This window comes from Rana temporaria, chromosome 12 (assembly GCF_905171775.1).
Source record: "Rana temporaria chromosome 12, aRanTem1.1, whole genome shotgun sequence".
NCBI classification, from domain to species: Eukaryota; Metazoa; Chordata; class Amphibia; order Anura; family Ranidae; genus Rana; species Rana temporaria.
In genome coordinates, this window is record NC_053500.1 from 124,576,881 (window position 1) to 124,595,099 (window position 18,219).

At 43.7% G+C, this 18,219-nt stretch overlaps 1 protein-coding gene across 4 annotated transcripts in view; it reads left to right on the forward strand.

Moving 5' to 3' along the window:
- Positions 1–5,443, forward strand: part of LOC120918761 (phosphatidate phosphatase LPIN3-like) — an 87,773-nt gene extending 82,330 nt beyond the window's left edge. For all 4 annotated transcript variants that reach the window (XM_040330525.1, XM_040330523.1, XM_040330524.1 and 1 more), the window contains exon 20: positions 5,007–5,443. In XM_040330525.1, the coding sequence (XP_040186459.1) occupies positions 5,007–5,160 (154 nt within the window). In that variant the 3' untranslated portion in view covers positions 5,161–5,443. The remainder of the gene's footprint in view (positions 1–5,006) is intronic.
- The last annotated feature ends 12,776 nt before the right edge of the window (positions 5,444–18,219 follow it).

Genomic DNA, 18,219 nt, shown 5'->3' on the forward strand with positions numbered 1-18,219 from the left:
GCCATTCTATGTGTAGGCATCTGAAGCCCAGTACATTTTTTCACTCCTCTTCGTGGAGAGGTGCATGCTGGGTAACCAGGTCTTATGCACACTGGACGCTTTGCTATCTCTCCTAGGTGCCTGGCAGAAAAAAAACCTTGACACCTGTAAGAGCCCCTCTCCACTGAGATGAATTGAAAACGCTTGGTGGTAAAATCGCGGTGTTTTACCGCTATTTTAACACTCCGCTATAGGCGTTTCCAGCGTGAAAGGAATCTTAATGTGTGTAACAGGCTTAGGAGCGTTTGGGCACGTTAAGCGCTTGGGCATTATTTAAAGTGGTATTAAAGTGTTACTAAACCCACAACAGTCTAATCAGTGTGTATATTCAGTACATCATGCTTGTTATACTCACTGTGGAAGCTAAGGGGTTAATCCTCTGCATTGTGTATAGAAAAGGTTGTTTGATCCTGTCTTCTCTGATCCTTCCCTTCTTGCATCGTACCCAAAACATCTCTGTATAAGACGGAGTTAGTGGAGTCACACTGCACATGCTCAGTTTGGTGTGTATTGCTAGAGAGTTTTTTTTTTCTTGGGAGAGTGCATGTGATCAGCACAGGGCCAATGGCCACTGTCAAGATAGACAATAGGACAATCAGGGGAGAATGAAAACTCCTCCTACAAGTTTTAATCAGACACTGATAGAAGTCACAAGACTGCTATATACTGCTGATGAGAAAAGATATTTAGCAGTTTATATTTACAAAAATAATTGCATTTTCATGTTCTGTGTACTGTGGGATACCAGATATAGTGAATTCAGGGTCCCGGGTTTAGTAACACTTTAAATCTTTGTTTTGTTTTTAAATAACAAACATGTTGTACTTACCTGCTCTGTGCAGTGGTTTTGCTGCACACAGAAGATTTTTTACCTTCATGCATAGAATGGTAAAAAAAAAAAACTTCACCCTTTACAACCACTTTAATTTCTTTGGCCATAATAATAATTAATGCTCAAACGCTAAACATACCTAGCTCTCAGGCACATTTAGATGCTTATAGGCACGTTTTCTGGCGTCATGTGTTTTTTTTTCTGGCAAAAAGTCACTGCTCCTGTTTTTTTTTTCTGCCACTGAATGCCCCTGCGTTTAAACTCCTCTAAAAGCCTATGTATGTGTAGCGCTCACCCCAAGGAGCCGCTGGTTGATTTGGGATCGGCGTATTAAGTTACCAAATTCTTCTGTCTAGGGGTGATACTTGTGAGTGTGGGTAAAAGAGCAAGTGTCCAGCCGGTAGCGTGAGTTTTCAATGCTTTATTCCAAGGCCAACAAGGCCAACATCAACATGACACACAGTAGAGGAGAAGGTTGATGAGAAGGAAAGAACTTGTAGCATCAGACCTTGGATATCAAAAGCATCGAGAGCAAGCCTGCTCTCGGCACAGATAATTCAAAACTTCGCCACCCTCGCCAGGGTGGGTAAGTGCCCTTTGGACAGGCAATTAGATTAAACCTGGCAGCCAAAGGGTCGCTTGCAATAATCAGATCACTGGGAGGAAATACAGCCTCTGCCACAGGCGTAGTAAATTTTCTTAGTATAGTCAGAGTGTAGTCAGTAAGTCTTATTCTATAGGATCACCTACTGACAGCAAAAAAAGGGAACCTGTCATGTAGCGTGGTGATCGGATCCCCAGTGGTTTGTCCAGGCCTCGCAAACAACCTCTGCACTCAGGTTCTCCCGAGCCAATCCCCCACCGTTCAGCCTCCAGCTTAGGATCTGGAACCCAGCAAGCCGCTGCGGTCCCTTTCTTCATCAAAAGAAGGCTCCGTGAGGTGCACAGTCTCAACCAGGCAGGCCATGAGGATGGGGCCCGCGGATGCGCGCACCCTGAAGGTGGATGCCGCACCTGGATCTCGGGCCCCGCAGACTACCAAGAAAAATGGCTGGTGCTCCAGGTATACCCCCCCGCCAGCATGCCCAAAGAGGGAAACTCCTCTGATTGGCTGCTGGGGAGGATGGTTCTATCAGAACCCCTATACCGCCAACTGTCGCCCAAGGGTGGCAGCGCACCCCTGGACACACAGACTGACCCAGGAGGCAGTTCTGAACTGGCAACAGCACAAACTAACAATTAGTGAATGGGAGCAACTGAAATCTCCCATTCCCCACTAACTTTAGCGCAACGCCCCACTAATCTTAAAGGGGGGGGGGCGCTACATATGCATGGACACATAGGCTAACACACAGGGGCCTCGCAAACAACCTCTGCACTCAGGTTCTCCCGAGCCAATCCCCCACCGTTCAGCCTCCAGCTTAGGATCTGGAACCCAGCAAGCCGCTGCGGTCCCTTTCTTCATCAAAAGAAGGCTCCGTGAGGTGCACAGTCTCAACCAGGCAGGCCATGAGGATGGGGCCCGCGGATGCGCGCACCCTGAAGGTGGATGCCGCACCTGGATCTCGGGCCCCGCAGACTACCAAGAAAAATGGCTGGTGCTCCAGGTATACCCCCCGCCAGCATGCCCAAAGAGGGAAACTCCTCTGATTGGCTGCTGGGGAGGATGGTTCTATACCGCCAACTGTCGCCCAAGGGTGGCAGCGCACCCCTGGACACACAGACTGACCCAGGAGGCAGTTCTGAACTGGCAACAGCACAAACTAACAATTAGTGAATAGGAGCAACTGAAATCTCCCATTCCCCACTAACTTTAGCGTAACGCCCCACTAATCTTAAAGGGGGGGGGGGGCGCTACATATGCATGGACACATAGGCTAACATGCAGGGGCATTTAGAGGCAGAGAAAAAAAAAAGCTACGGACACCCCTAGGTGCAGCAGAAAAAAACATCCAGTGTGCATAAGGCCAAGAAGTGAGATCTTTTGACAGCGTATCTTTACTTCCTGCCCCGGTAACACAGTGTCACCTGGATACGAAATGGGGAAATCTCTCCCATGGGGACACAAACAGAAATAAAATAACAGTGGTTATTCCTCCTGCTACTATAGCCCAAAAAGATTTAGCAGGTGGTAGGATTTTAATATCCATCTTAGAGAGTGGGAGCTCCTTGAAATAAATAGCCAGATGTGCAGAACTTGGATCTCAAGTGCATGCAGTATATTAAAACAGTGTAACATTACACACAACATCTAATACCGCTGCTCTGCCAATGATTTACACAGTTCTTGCACTACAGAAAAGCGCATTGCACCTTTCTCACAGACTCTGCTAGTCTGCCTTTCTTCTCAGTTCCTGGGGAATGACCTTGACCAGAGCCCTTTTATCTGATTGAGACAATAATACCTTCCAATCGGAGAACAATATCTCTATTACCCCTCAACAGTGGGAGAAACAAGACCCAAATTCGTAAGACTCTTAAAACATGTTGAATTATTTCATTGGATATACTGCGATGTATTAAAATATTTGGGCTGTCAACCGTTGGTGTGGTGCTCTTAAATTTCTTGTCCAAAGCACATCCCTGTGGCCTCTTTGTGCATGAGAGCAGCCTAACCTGGGTCAATATACACTCCACTTCATAAATTCCAGTCCCCACCGTGAGAGAAACCCCTCTTTGAATCCAGCATCTCCAACTCATTTCTTCTTGAGGAATAGGGCTTTGCCTTCTCAAATCAGGTCTATCTTCTTTGTAGGACGGCACAGTTTGGCCTCCCTGCACAGGTAGCGCTGTCCAGCAGCTGCCATGCAGAGGCGAAGGGGGGAACTTGTGTTCCTCTGAGTCCTCCATAGGTGTCATTAGGAGAGGAGCTGTCCAATTGGACGCTGCTGCCCTAAATGACCTCAGCGGTCATCTTTAGTGTGGACAGTGCTAAGAAATAGCACTGTTCCCCTTTAGTTGGTGCGCATTTGCGAAATAACTAGGTCAGGGGCAGGAACCCGCCGATCAGGGACACTGTGTCTAGCGCAGAAAAAAGTTCCAGTGGGGGAGGGACAGAGTAGGGACTAATCACCTGTGCCGCTAGTTGGGAGCCCTTCCACATTCAGGTGCCTTATTGCCAGACCGCCTTCCAGCCACTTTCTTTGTCAGATGTTGGCAGGCATCAAAGTTGTTTTCAGGAATCCACCTGCAAAAAATTCTGTCAGTGCTGTCCTGCCAGTTCGACTGTGTTACACAGACGCTTTTACCACCTTGTTGGAACAAGTAGGCGCAGTCAGGGGTGCACCACAATTTTTTTGAAGAAATGTAATACAAAAGATAGAAATTTCAAGGTACTGCAATATTACAATTCTAAATGTTCCCTTTAAGACAGCAAATCTTTTAAGTCCATGTCCGCTTTAACATTTTCTTCTGTCTACCTACTGATTGTCCTTCATGGCAAAACTTTTTTCCAACACTAAAAACAAATTTGGTGAGGTCATTGCTAGACTGATCACTGTTCTCCTTGCTGGAGAAGAAGCTGTACCTGAGAACCTACAGTGGAAGAATCTCTTTGCTTTTTCTTCATCCACTCTGTGGACCTGTTCATCCTCCACCTCCTCTGCAGCTCTAACATGAGGAATCCAAGCTCTATCATCTACAGAGGTAGCTGCCTCCTCACAGAGACACTGTGCAGATCAAGGTATGGTAAGTCAGTAATGTGAAAAAAAATTGCAGCAGGAAGACCAAAGGCAATACTGAAGACTGGCCCTTTGTCTTCTGCTTCCATTTTTACGCGCAACTTCCACAGTACACATAAATGTCCATCAGACGAGTTGCACAAGAATCAGAATCTGGTCCTGGTGCTACTAAAGTTGGGCTAACATATGTTTGTCTATGCTAAAGCTTACCTGGAGTCATCTTTAAAATATGACTTATCATGTTCATGTCACCATGCACTGACTGAAATTGGGACAGTACAGCCGGGAGTGTGACTGTACACCCAATCGTTTGGTCGGAGCATGCGTGCAATTTTTTTTAATGACGTTACCGCAAACCACAGGTATTTTTTACAGAACATTTTATATACTGTATATTTCTGTTATATGTTGTTATTGTGATTTTATATGACTGTTTATGGTCTTTGTCCTCACAGGTACTCTGCTCTGTGTGACTTGGTGAATGTCATGTTCCCTCCTCTGTCATCTCACTCCACCTCGGCTCTGCTGTCTCCGCAGTTTAATGACTTCTCCTTTTGGAGAGACCCAGTGATCAGTATTAGCGAGGAAGAACTTGTATACATTTCCTAAGAATCGTATCTCGGGTCTCATTTTCCCAAGATCTGCATGACCCGTCATGGTCACAGGAGCCATTAGAAACACATTGCTGCAAAGGTATAGAAGGGTCAACTTGTGAACTGATCTACAAACAACGAAAAGATGAAACAAAATGGTGTCCTCTACAGCACACATTCACATTCCAGATGTCCTTCTTCTAAAAAAAGTCTGAAGTTTGATTGGTTCCTGCAGTAAGCTATTCAGCTGTTTTTTAAAAAAATATATATTTTATGTATAAGGTATAAATCTTGACTCCTAATGAGTCAATCTTTTCTTCAAGTAGCCATAGCAGGCCCCAATGATTAGGCAGATCAGGATGTTTTAGATGCAATATTGTGATGATGATTGGGACATCAATTGGCGAGGTGTGTATTTTTACATAACAGTCAATTTGTAACTTTTTTATTTGTGTATATATATATATGCAGTACTTTTATAGATGACCAGTTCATAAACCACAATTGCCTTTAGTCCTGAATTGTGTGATCCACCCCAGATCAAACAGAACAAAAATATTCAGACAAAGCAAAAACTGCTGCTTAGCTAAATGTCTTATATGCCTAAATAAATTAAAGGGTAAGTTCACCATATATTAAAGCGGTGTTTCACCCTAAAAAACAACTTTATAGCATCTCATTCAGCATAGTAGCGCGAGCTACAGTATGCCTTTATATTTTTTTTGGGCGCCGTACACACTGTGTAATCGCGTAGTAAAATTTCAGACTCCCTGCGGGGAATGGGCGTTCCTATTCAGAGGGCTCGTGATTGACGGACGGCTATGGCGCGTCACGCTTCACGAAAATAGCCGGAGTAGGTCTCGGCTCTTCCCGGCGCTATACGGCGCCTGCGCACAGACATCGGAGCTGACTGCGCAGGCGCCGTGAAGAGCAAACACCTATTTCGGCTATTTCCGTGAAGCATGACGCGCCATAGCCGGCCGTCAATCACTAGACCTCTGCATAGGAACGCCCATTCCCCTGAAACTTTACTACGCGATTACACAGTGAGTACGGCGCCAAAAAACAAATATAAAGGCATACTGTAGCTCACGCTACTATGCTGAATGAGATGCTAGAAAAATTTTTTTTTTAGGGAGAACCCCCGCTTTAAGTGATAAAAACACTACACTAAATTGCTACCTAATGTATGACAACTCAACAATTGCTATCTAAAAAAAAAACATAAGTGATACACCATGGATACTCGAACAGTGTAGCAAAAAAAACATAAGTGATACACCATGGATACTCGAACAGTGTAGCAAAAAAAACATAAGTGATACACCATGGATACTCGAACAGTGTAGCAAAAAAAAACAATCAACAACAAAATATATGTTATAAAAACCCAAATAAAATTCTACCCCTTAGCGGAAAAAATATACATATATTTACTGTGTATGTTGAAACACCTTTGAATATTTTTTTTTGTACGTTTACGCATGTTGTGTTAAGGCAGCCCATTCACTGTGAAAAGGCTCTAACAAGGTTCAACACACAAAAAAATACAGATGCACTATTTTCAGCCAGTGCAATGCACCTCAACACATGCATTCACATCTGCGGTTTGTGGTGCGTTGGAGGGCAGTTGTGTAGGGTTATACTATACAGGTATATGTGCTTTGGGGTGCCATTAGAATGAATGACAGTGCAACACAAAGGGTTTGATTTACTAAAGGCAAATAGACAGTGCAATTTTGCAAGTGTAGTTACTCCTGAGCTTCGCAAATGAGGTAAAGCCTGGGCTGTCTTAATGAGAGGGCACTGCCCAGGGGCCCCAGCTGCATGGGGGGCCCCTGCACATTCCCCAAAGCAGCTGGTCCTTGAGCCCACGCTGCCCCGAAATTGGGGGCCCCATGATGGCACAGAGAGTGATAGATACTCAGGGGAGGCAGTCTGCCTCCTACCTACTTGATGTCTGTTTACCTGCACTGTCATCATTGTAGGGGCCCCAGACCATAACTTTGCCCAGGGGCCCATGATGCTATTAAGACGGCCCTGGGTAAAGCTTCACTTTACAAAGAACACCCAATCGCATGTAAGGGTTAACAAAAAAAAACAGCATTTTGTTTGCACATGATTGGATAATGGAAATCAGCAGAGCTCTTCCTCATTTACTAAGCTTTAAAGCAATTGCACTTGAAAAAGTGCACAGTCTATTTGCCTTTAGTAAATCAACCCCACTGTGTTCATTGTGTGTTGTAGGTCTTAACACACATTACCACAAGTACATATTTGTAAATTTAGCCTCAAAAAAGCCAATGGGTGACGTACAATGCTGACATTTTACCAAATATATACATTTTGGATGCCCTGACCCTTTAAATATTCACTCTTTTAGATTTGCCATCAACTGTGTCGTTTGGGGGTTTACCCAAGTAAATGGATTTTTTTAGGTATGCTATCATACAACATATGGGCTGGTAGAATTACAAAGTCTATGGCAAAGCACAGGTAAACAAAACAATAATCTCCTGCGCTTCAGTGTTTAGCTAAATACGGGTGGATGTGATCCACTCTTTGGATTAAGGCAAAGTCTAGAATCTTGCAGACCTCCTCAGAACCATGGGTATTCATAAAACTAGAACGAAAAAGAAAAGGAGGGTGCATCGACCTAGTGCATTACCAATATAAAAATTCTATTAAAAGTATAAAAGCAATGGGCCAGATTCACGTAGATTCCGGCGTAGCGTAAAGTAAGCTATTTACACTACGCCGCCGCAACTTAGTGGAGCAAGTGCCGTATTCTCAAAGCACTTGCTCCGTAATTTGCGGTGGCGTGGTTTAAATGGTCCGGCGTATCCCTGCGTAATTCAAAGGGGGCGGCTTGTATTTAAATTAAGCGCGCCCCTGCGCCGATCGAACTGCGCATGCACCGGCCGTAAAAATAGCCCAGTGCGCATGCTCCAGCTCGCGACGGAAAACGTCAACGAAGCCGACGTGAGCGTCATTTACGTCAAGCCGTATTCGCAAACGACTTAGTAAAACGACGTAAACGACGGAAAAAGACGACGCTGTCCCGACGCCATACTTAACATGGCATACGACGGACCTTCGTAAACTTACCCCTCATATAGCAGGGGTAAGTTTACGCTTACGGAAACTACGTAAACGACGACGAGGCGGCGCAAAAACGTTCGGGAATCTGCGTATCAGGCTCATTTACATAGACAAATGAGAAATCGTCGTAAACGCCATCTAGCGGCCAGCGTGGAATTACATCTAAGATCCGACGGTGTGTGACTTACGCCTGTCGGATCTACGCCGTATCTATGCGTAAATGATTCTAAGAATCACTCGCATAGATACTCGGGCTCAGAAACAGAGATACGACGGTGTATCTGGAGATACACCGTCGTATCTCTTTTGAGAATCTGGCCCAATATTTCTACTCACAAACGAGCATAAGAAAAGGCTTTTCCATGAATCAAACTGCATCCCTTGGCACCTGCAGGAAAACCTGCATTGTGGAGAAACCGCAACAGAGAAGTGTAAAAGGGGCCAAAAGGGAGATTGCAGAAAGATTGCACATTTATAGCTGGATTCAGAGACAGTTACGCCGGCGTATCAGTAAACACGCCGTCGTTACTCTGAATCTTCGCCGTCGTAAATTTAAGCGTATTCTGGAAACCAGATACGCTTAAATTAGGCTAAGATTCGAGCGGCGTAAGTCTCCTACACCGTCGTATCTTAGGGTGCATATTTACGCTGGCCGCTAGGTGGCGCTTCCGTTGAGTTCAGCGTAAAATTTGCAAATGACTAGATACGCCGATTCAGAAACGTACGTGCGCCCGGCACATTTTTTTACGTCGTTTACGTAAGGCTTTTTCCGGCGTAAAGTTAGTCGAACAAATGGCTGGCCTAGCCAATGTTAAGTATGGCCGTCGTTCCTGCGTAGAAATTTGAAAATTTTACGTCGTTTGCGGAAGTCGTCCGTGAATGGGACTGGACCTAATTTACGTTCACGTCGAAACCAATACGTCCTTGTGGCGTACTTTGGAGCAATGCACACTGGGATATGTCCACGGACGGCGTCAGGTCACAAATCATTTACATAAAACACGCCCCCCTGTTCCTCATTTGAATTAGGCGCGCTTAGGCCGGCCCATTTACGCTACGCCATCGTAACTTAGGAGGCAAGTGCTTTGTGAATACAGCACTTGCCTCTCTGACTTGCGGCGGCGTAGCGTATATGCGATAAGCTACGCCGGCTCACAGTTAAACATAGTTTAAGTAACATAAGGGGCCATCTTTAGTTGATCCCCCCAACACACACAGCCCCCATAACCCCCACTTTTCTAAATTGAAAATACCATATTCACAATGTCAACTCATATTCACAATGTCAACTTACTATAGTTCTCCGCCTGCCCAAGGCTAGTGTACCTGTGCTATTCTCTGGGTCCCAGACATATGGAATAATGAGTATCTCCATTTCCTTCTCATCAAGTGATCCTTGGATGCCCATTATTCGTTTTACCCACAAGTTACACAAGTAAAATTAGTTAAAGTGGGGGTTCAGAATAATAAAGCTGCATTAGATACAGGCAGTGTACATTTTTTATTCATAAGGAGGGTGTTGGGGGCTTGGCTAAATTCAGTGAGTTAGGCCTTATTCACTTGGGCGCCAGTACACACACAAACCCTCGGAGGTGTGGAGACATGCATACAGCAGTAGATGGTCATTGATCTGTACCTCCAGGTCACAAAAACCCACACCTTCAATATGTTGTATGGCTATCTGCACCTGTGTGGAAGAGGCCTTAAGGCAATTTGCTCCACCCTCAACGTCAGGTATTTCAAGAAGACACAGAACGTCAGAACGTGTAGTCAGATTCAGAGACCTTTATTACGTAACAAGTTGAAAAACAGTTAATTTGATTTCACAAAACAGAAATACACCTTTTATTATTTAGCATCATAAACCAAAATACGACAAAAAAAAAGTCAAAAGCTGAAACTTTCTCTCACTTTCCTGTTTTGCTTCGATTTGACCGAAAAATAATATTGTACATCTTTATAATAAAAAAAACCAACCATCCTCCCGGATACACATAGGATAATGCCAACAGACAAGCAGTGTAGCTCTACCCCTTCCTGGAGGGTTAAGAGCTTTTCGAGGGGGCAGCTACTTGGAATGTCATGTAGAGGAAATGTTTACATTAGGGGTGTTAGAGGCCGCTGACAGCCAAAGAATGCCGCTGCTATTCATCCTGTCAACAGCCTGAGAGGTCCATCCAGACACAGCCATGATTTAGTGTTGTGCAGGACTAGATTAGATGGCTGACTAGGCTCTCCAGAATCCTCTTAGGTGCCTCTTGTAAATGTATTGTAATTAAAAGAATGCAGATTCCACTTTATAGCATTTTTGTCATGTAAATATGTAAAGTTTTAGCTGAAATGCACACATTCTTTATCCTTATGTCAATTTGGAGGTACAGTAAAACCTTGGTTTGAGAGCGTTTTGCAAGACAAGCAAAATGTTTTAATAAATTTTGCCTTGATATACAAGCGATGTCTTGATATAAGAGTAGCATCATGTCACAACTGAGTATAAAAAAGAAGAGAGGCACCTCTAATGCCGCGTACACACGGTCGTTTTTTGTGATGAAATAAAACAACGTTTTAAAAAACGTCATTTAAAATGATCGTGTGTGGGCTTTACGTCGTTTTTTGTCTTCTAAAAAACGACCAAAAAAAAATTCGAACATGCTTCAATTTTTTATGTCGTTTTTCAAAATTTCGTTTTTTGTGTCATAAAAAATGATCGTGTGTGTGGGCTAAAACGACGTTTTTAAACCCGCACATGTTCAGAAGCAAGTTATGACGCGAGCTTGAATGGAACAGAGTGGCGTTGTACGTGTTGTACGTAACCACGCTTTGCTTGAGCATTTTGAAAAAACGATGGCGTGTAGGCAACGTTGTTTTTTAAAATGAAGTTTGAAAAACTTCGTTTTTTTTTTCATTTTCCAAGACAAAAAACGACCATGTGTACGCGGCATAAGTGTAGCAATATGGTTACATTTAATGAAGATACAACATTTAAAAACTTATTGCTACACTAAGAGGTGACTCTCTTTTATACCCTGTAAAAAAATGCTTTGATATACAAGTGCTTTGGATTACAAGCATGTTTCTGGAACGAATTATGCTCGTAAACCAAGGTTTTACTGTATTGATTCTTAAGCAATGCATTTATTTCTTCAGGCCAAGCATAACTGATGTAGCTACGGAACAAAACTGGTTGGTAATATATGTATACCAAAGTGCCCTGCCAACAGCGCAAGAGCGTGCTAGGATTTATTTAAAGCAATTCTCCACCAAAACTGCTGTAGGGGGTTTGTTTGCTGCCCCAAAAATGGAGCACCAGCCACCCCTGCCTACAAGATGGAAAGACTCCGCTCTTGCTCTTCTTTCTAACTTTCCATTTGGTCACCTTGAAATCATATACAATCTTTGTGGGTGTTCCCTGACTAGGCCCAGGTGATTTAATGAGAAAGAGGGCTGAATTTAGGAGTAGGCATTCTGTGCTTTATGGAGCGAGTCATGTAGGATTGACTGCTATACGTTTAAGGGATAATGTTAGCAAGATCTTTGTCCCTGGGTTCCCACATCCACTCGCCTTCTCCAGTGAGTTTAATTGTTACCACTGAATACTACTTATATCCTAAAGTATATATAAAGCTAAGAAATTATTTACGTTTGGGATAAAGTGAGGGCCCCATAGACCACTCAAATTTTGACTAAATCCTGCTGAATCAGCCAAAATTCAAACCATGGGTGGGTCTGCAAGTACCACCAGGCTAAAAAAAAAACGTAGTAACTAAGCCGGGTGAAAACTTATCATGTGAACAGTGATCGCATCCCACAGTTGCAGTCACTGTTTGGCAGCTCCCTTACATTCAGGCACAGGCAGACAGACACAGGTGCCTGAATGTGATAGCTGGAAAGATTTGCCCTCTATTTCTGTTTTGATGACAACTGTAAAATTCACAATCACCATCCTGGTAACATTAATCATCAGGACTAATGCCCTGTACACACGGCCGGTTTTCCTGACATGCCAAAACCCAACGTTTTTCCCGACTTGATTCCTCTCAAGCCTGCCTTGCATACACACGTTCAGTCAAAAAAACGCTCGACCAAAGCGCGGTGACGTCTAACACGTACGACAGCACTATAAAGAGGACATTCCATTCAAATGGCGCCACCCTTTGGGCTGCTTTTGCTGATCCTCGTGTTAATAAAAGTTTGGTTTGGACGATTCAGGCTTTTCAGCCTTGTGTTTTTCAGTCCGTTACAGCGTGACGAATGTGCGATCTCCATTACGAACGCTAGTTTAACCAGAACGAGCACTCCCGTCTCATACTCGATTCTGAGCATGCACGTTTTTTTTTCCCCTCAGAAAAGCATACACATGAGCCGTTTTCGCGATGAGAAAAAGACTGACAGGAAACACGACGTGGAAAAAATAGAGCAGGTTCTAGTTTTTTGGCGGGCAATTTTCTCGTTGGGAAAACTGCTATGGAGCATACACATGACCGGTTTTCCCGACCAATCTAAAAAATGGCAGTTTTCTCGTCGAGAAAAATGGTCGTGTGTACGAGGCATAAGAGAGAGGGTGAATTTCCCAAGCGGGGAAACAGAATGCAATAAAAACCTGACAAAGGGTCCAACTGTTCCCAACTTTATGCAAAACCAAGAAAAACAAAATGTTGCTTTGGACACACTTTAGATTATGCAAATCATGACGGGAGGGAGAAGATTTTTTGTAAATGCTTAAGCAGGAGGCAATCGCAGCATAGGGGAGAGATTGTTGCTGAAATCTTAAAGATGACCTGTCAGGAAAGAAATATAGAAATGTGAAAAACATAGCTGCTAGGGCTGACTTGTTTTGAAAGCTGCGAGTGTCATTGAGTCACTGACCCAACACAAGTATGCAGATCAAGAGTTCAAACCTGACATGCTAAATCCGGGGTCACTGACTCACTAGGTAGTAAAATAGTGATCAAGAGGTCAGTCCCAGAGTCTGCGCCATTAAATAGGAATCAGTTCCATTATTACTGTCATGACAGGTTCCCTTTATGAAAGATCTTATCTACCAAAAACACAAAATATTAGATCTGTGCGCACTAATCTTTTAATAAACTGCAAGAGCAATTATTTAGCATGATAGCTTCAGACACTGGAAAGATGAAAGGCAACCAATCACAAATCCTCACACATCCTTTAACACTGCCTGACTAGGTGAAAGCTTTGTCTTGATTGGTTATGGTGAGTTACTGCTCTGCAGTATACATTGTGTTAATAATTAGAGGTTACAGTTTAAAACTTACTTTGTACTCGGAAGTCATGTATTGATGTAACAAATGTTTTATTTTTTTATGAATTGCAACCTGTAGCTTTATTGTTACAGAATAAATAAATGTGCTAATTTTAAACTTAAAATTGTTGGTGTGGATTTCAGATTCAAGCTGTCTTGCGGGGGGGGGTGTCCAGATTTTAAATAACTGTGTACCCATAACAATCATTTGTCCCCTTTTTAGTTTTAACAAGCACTGGAAACGTAAAAGACGGAATCTGCTGGGTGCTTTAAGCTATCCTTTCTCAGTTATGGTTCCATTGAGCCTTTGGGTTCCTTAAGGGGTCCCTTAAACAATCAACAGTTTCCACTGTATATCAGTAACCACTGACATCAATGATCCTTTAACATGTCTGTTAGGAGAGCTAACAGTGTAAAGGGGTTCTTCCTCCGAATGACAACTAATATAATGAGCTTCTTCTCCCACTGACCACTAATTTAAAGTGCTCCTTTGCTTACTGACAACTAACACAAGGGGGTACTTTTCCCATTGACCACTTATATAGGGGGCTATTCCCACTGAACACCAATATAAGAGTGTTATTCTCCCACTGACCATTGGGTGTTCTTCAACTGGCCACTAATGTAAGAGATCACTACAATGACCACCATGTTAGAAGTGTGGGTGGGTGGTGCTGGGTAATTTCATTTCCACTGGGTAATGTTAAAACGGTAATATACAGTCTTCGGACACTGGTCTGGCAGCTCCCACATACAGAAGGATATCCAGAGCCATTTTATATTAATACTGGGGGGAATAAGGATAAGATCGCCACAGAAGAGTGTTGAGGTCTGTAACAACCAACTGATGAAGAGCATGCCTATTGGGGTCAGTGGATTACTTCCTTGGTATTCCATTTATAGATCAAGCGCTGATAAAAGGTGTGCTTTTGAGCCCCCTAAACGTGTTGGCCATACATGCAGACTTTGCTTGAAGCTTTTACTGAAATAAGCGTTTTTTAGATCTCAACACTCTGGTTTGATGTGCCTATCCTTACCTCCTCTTCCGGTGCCAATGTAAGTAGGCATTTCTCTAACAACCACCAATGTGATGGCACCCAACAATTTTCACTGTGTGTTATTTCGTTTCATACTGGAAGAATTTTTATCACATAGAACAGGGGAGGCCTCATAAAAATAATCTGTTCTGGGTGTCAATTTTTTTTTCTTTTATTATGTTTACAATTTACAGCTTGCAGGCATACCCCACTTTTAAGTACACAATGAGGTTTATTTACTAAAGCTGGAAAGCACAAAATCGGGCTCATTTCTACAAAGAAACCAATGAGCCTCTAACCCCAGCTTGTTCAATTAAGCTTTGACAATAAAACCTGGAAGCTCGTTGGTTTCTATGCAGAAGTAAGCCTGATTTTGCACTTTCCAGCTTTAGTAAATAAACCCCATTTTGTACTTAAAAGTGGGGTATGCCTGTATACTAATTTATCATGAGCTGTAGATGTAAATATTTAGCAGGCTTACACAAATGATGCGTACACACGATCTGATTTTCCGTCGGAAAAACCTTGGATGGTTTTTCCGACGGAATTCCGCTCAAGCTTGGCTTGCATACACACGGTCACACAAAAGTTCTCTGAACTTTCGCCTGTCAAGAACGCGGTGACGTACAACACTATGACGAGCCGAGAAAATTAAGTTAAATGCTTCGGAGCATGCGTCAAATTGTTTCTAAGCACGTGTCGGAATTTTGCTCGTCGGAATTGCTACACATGAACTGAACATTTGAGAACCAGCTCTCAATCTTTTGTTGGCGGAAATTCCGACAGCAAAAGTCCGATGGAGCCTACACACGGTCGGAATTTCGGACCAAAAGCTCACATCGGACTTTTCTTGTCGGCATTTCCGATCGTGTGTACACAACATTAGACATAACATTTATTTTTAAGATTTCCTCTGTTCTAAAAAGGTTGAAAAAAGTTGCTCTAAACACTACAGAGGGTTCTTTTAGATATGTTCTATAATTTTTATTGTTTAGCTTTGTTTAAAAAAAAATGTATTGATATAATCGACAACATAAAAATTAGTCATTCAATAGTTCAACATTTTCAAATGGGAATTGCGCATATTGCCTAAAAATGGACCACTCCCAAATGGTATAGGCCCCACACCTTTCCAGGATCCCCAAAAGCTGGAAACGTTAGGAGATGTGTTTGTTAATTTTGGAATTATTTTAATAGCAATTTCGTATTTATTTCATCAACTATCAAAGCGCCATTGTGGTACAGCCGCTTGAATGCTATCCTACGGTAATTGACCTGCAGCTGACTATTGTTTGCTGAAGCTGAGCTTCATAGTTAAGCCTTTCTTTGTTTAAATACTTGTAAAACTTTCCTTTTAAAATGAAATAAATGTATAATGGGACCTCAGTATATAAGAGCAGAAACTGTAAAAAATAAATCCTGCTCTCCATAGTGTCCAACACTCTGCACACAAAGACAGATGTGCAACAGATTTAGAAGCCCCAGCTCCAGCCATGACATCTGCAGGCCGGAGATATTCTCAAAGGATTTCTCCACTACAGTTAATGCCTAATGCAGAGTTGAAAGGCACTTAGGATTGGATGGTGGATTACAGATATGAGAAAGAATAAAAGGACATGTACATAAAAGGGAAAATCAAAGCATGCTCTTAGGCTGGCATGACAGACCACAGCTCGGTAGTTAGAGGAGAATGGAAAGATGGCACATTTTTTGGACAGTGATCCTCTTGTATAAAAACCTGGAGTACCCCAAGGCTAACCTACCATCAGCTCAGAGTTCTGCTAAGCTGTCAGTGGATAGTCATATGGATGACGTTCAGGCAGAGAGAGGCAATCAGTGGTCTTGTCTTAATACAAATGCCACCCTTTGACAGCACCCATGCGATCCACCACCGCAGTGGCTAAATTGAGCCCAGAGATGCTGACAGGTAAGTATAAAGTCTCGTACACACGATCAGTCCATCCGATGAAAACGGTCTGAAGGACAGTTGTCTTAGGTTAACCGATGAAGCTGACTGATGGTCCGTCACGCGTACACACCATTGGTTAAATAACCGATCGTGTCAGAACGCGGTGACGTAAAACACAACGACGTGCTGAAAAAAACGAAGTTCAATGCTTCCAAGCATGCGTCGACTTGATTCTGAGCATGCGCAGGTTTTTAACCGATGGTTTTGCATACTAACGATCGGTTAATCCATCGGTTAAATTTTAAAGCAAGTTTGCTTTTTTTTTAACCGATGGTAAAATAACCTATGGGGCCCACACACGATCGGTTTTGACCGATGAAAACGGTCCGTCAGACCGTTCTCATCGGTTTAACCGATCATGTGTACGCGGCCTTAGACAGCTTTTCCTATAAGGGGGTAGGACAGTGTGGGGACGGGGCCAAAAACTTGCATTTGTGTCCCCCTATGCAGATTTCTAACTGAGTAAAGTAATGCAAAAACTTTGCGGTAGGCATCCTAAGATACTTATAAAAGCACCACCTACCTCTGCAGGCAAGCATTGTGTGCACCCGTGCCCTCCAACAAGTCGCGGTCCCCGAGCCTAAGGCCCCTTTCACACTGAGGAGTTTTTCAGGCGGTTTAGCGCTAAAAATAGCGCCTAAATACCGCCTGAAAAATTCCTGCCTTGTAGTCTCAATGTGAAAGCCAGAGTGCTTTCACACTGAGGCGATGCGCTGGCGGGACTGCTCCAAAAGTCCTGCTAGCCGCATCTTTGGAGCGGTGAGAGGAGCGGTGTGTTTACCGCTCCTCCACCACTCCTTCTCTTTGAAAACAATGGCACACCGTGGTTATACTGCCGGCAAGGCGCCTCTGCAGACCCTCCTTGCAGGCGGTATTAACCCTTTTTCGGCCGCTAGTGGGGGTTAAAACCACACCGCTAGCGGCCGAATACTGCCGCAATTCCGTGGCAATTTCCGACGGTATAACGCTGCTAAAAATAGCCCCGCTATACCGCCACTGCACCTCCCGCCCCAGTGTAAAAGGGGCCTATGTATTGTACACAGAGGAAGGGGGGCATGCTAGCCCTTTGCAAATACTAACTTTTATAAAGTCAGTATTTCCATAAGGTTTTTGGTTGCATTCTGTGCCGAAATGGAATGTGGGTGGTGCCACAGATGCATTTTCAAGCAAGGATCTTAGGTGCTTTTTTCAAAGCTTCAGCATTGCATGGTTTAGCTAGTAGTCTAAGGTGACCAGATTTTTAAAATGAAATCCGGGGACATATTTTTTCTTTACTACTAATGGCAACAATCAGCGACTCTCTGCCCGTCACCGCCCGCCTCACAGCCTTTCAAGTCTTACTCTTCGGGCCCCGGCTACTACTGGATGGGGAGCAGGAGGAAGATCACTCCGCCAGGGAAGGCAAGGAGATAGGCAGGTGGCTGGCCGGGACTTGAGCCAAGGCAGAAGAACATGCAAAGCTAAATGAAGAAATATTCCCTCCGCTCCGACCAGCACATGATCATCAGAAAGGGGCACAGATAATGGGACAAAAAACAACCCCCCTATGCTAGTAGGCACGGCGGAGCGGGGGGGTGTAATTCAATTTTTGGGGACAGTGTCCTCAATCAGGGGACTGTCCCCTGAAACTGGGGATGTCTGGTCACCCTATAGTAGTCAGTACTGGGTTAAGACACAGGTACAATGACCAGCACATCGAAGACC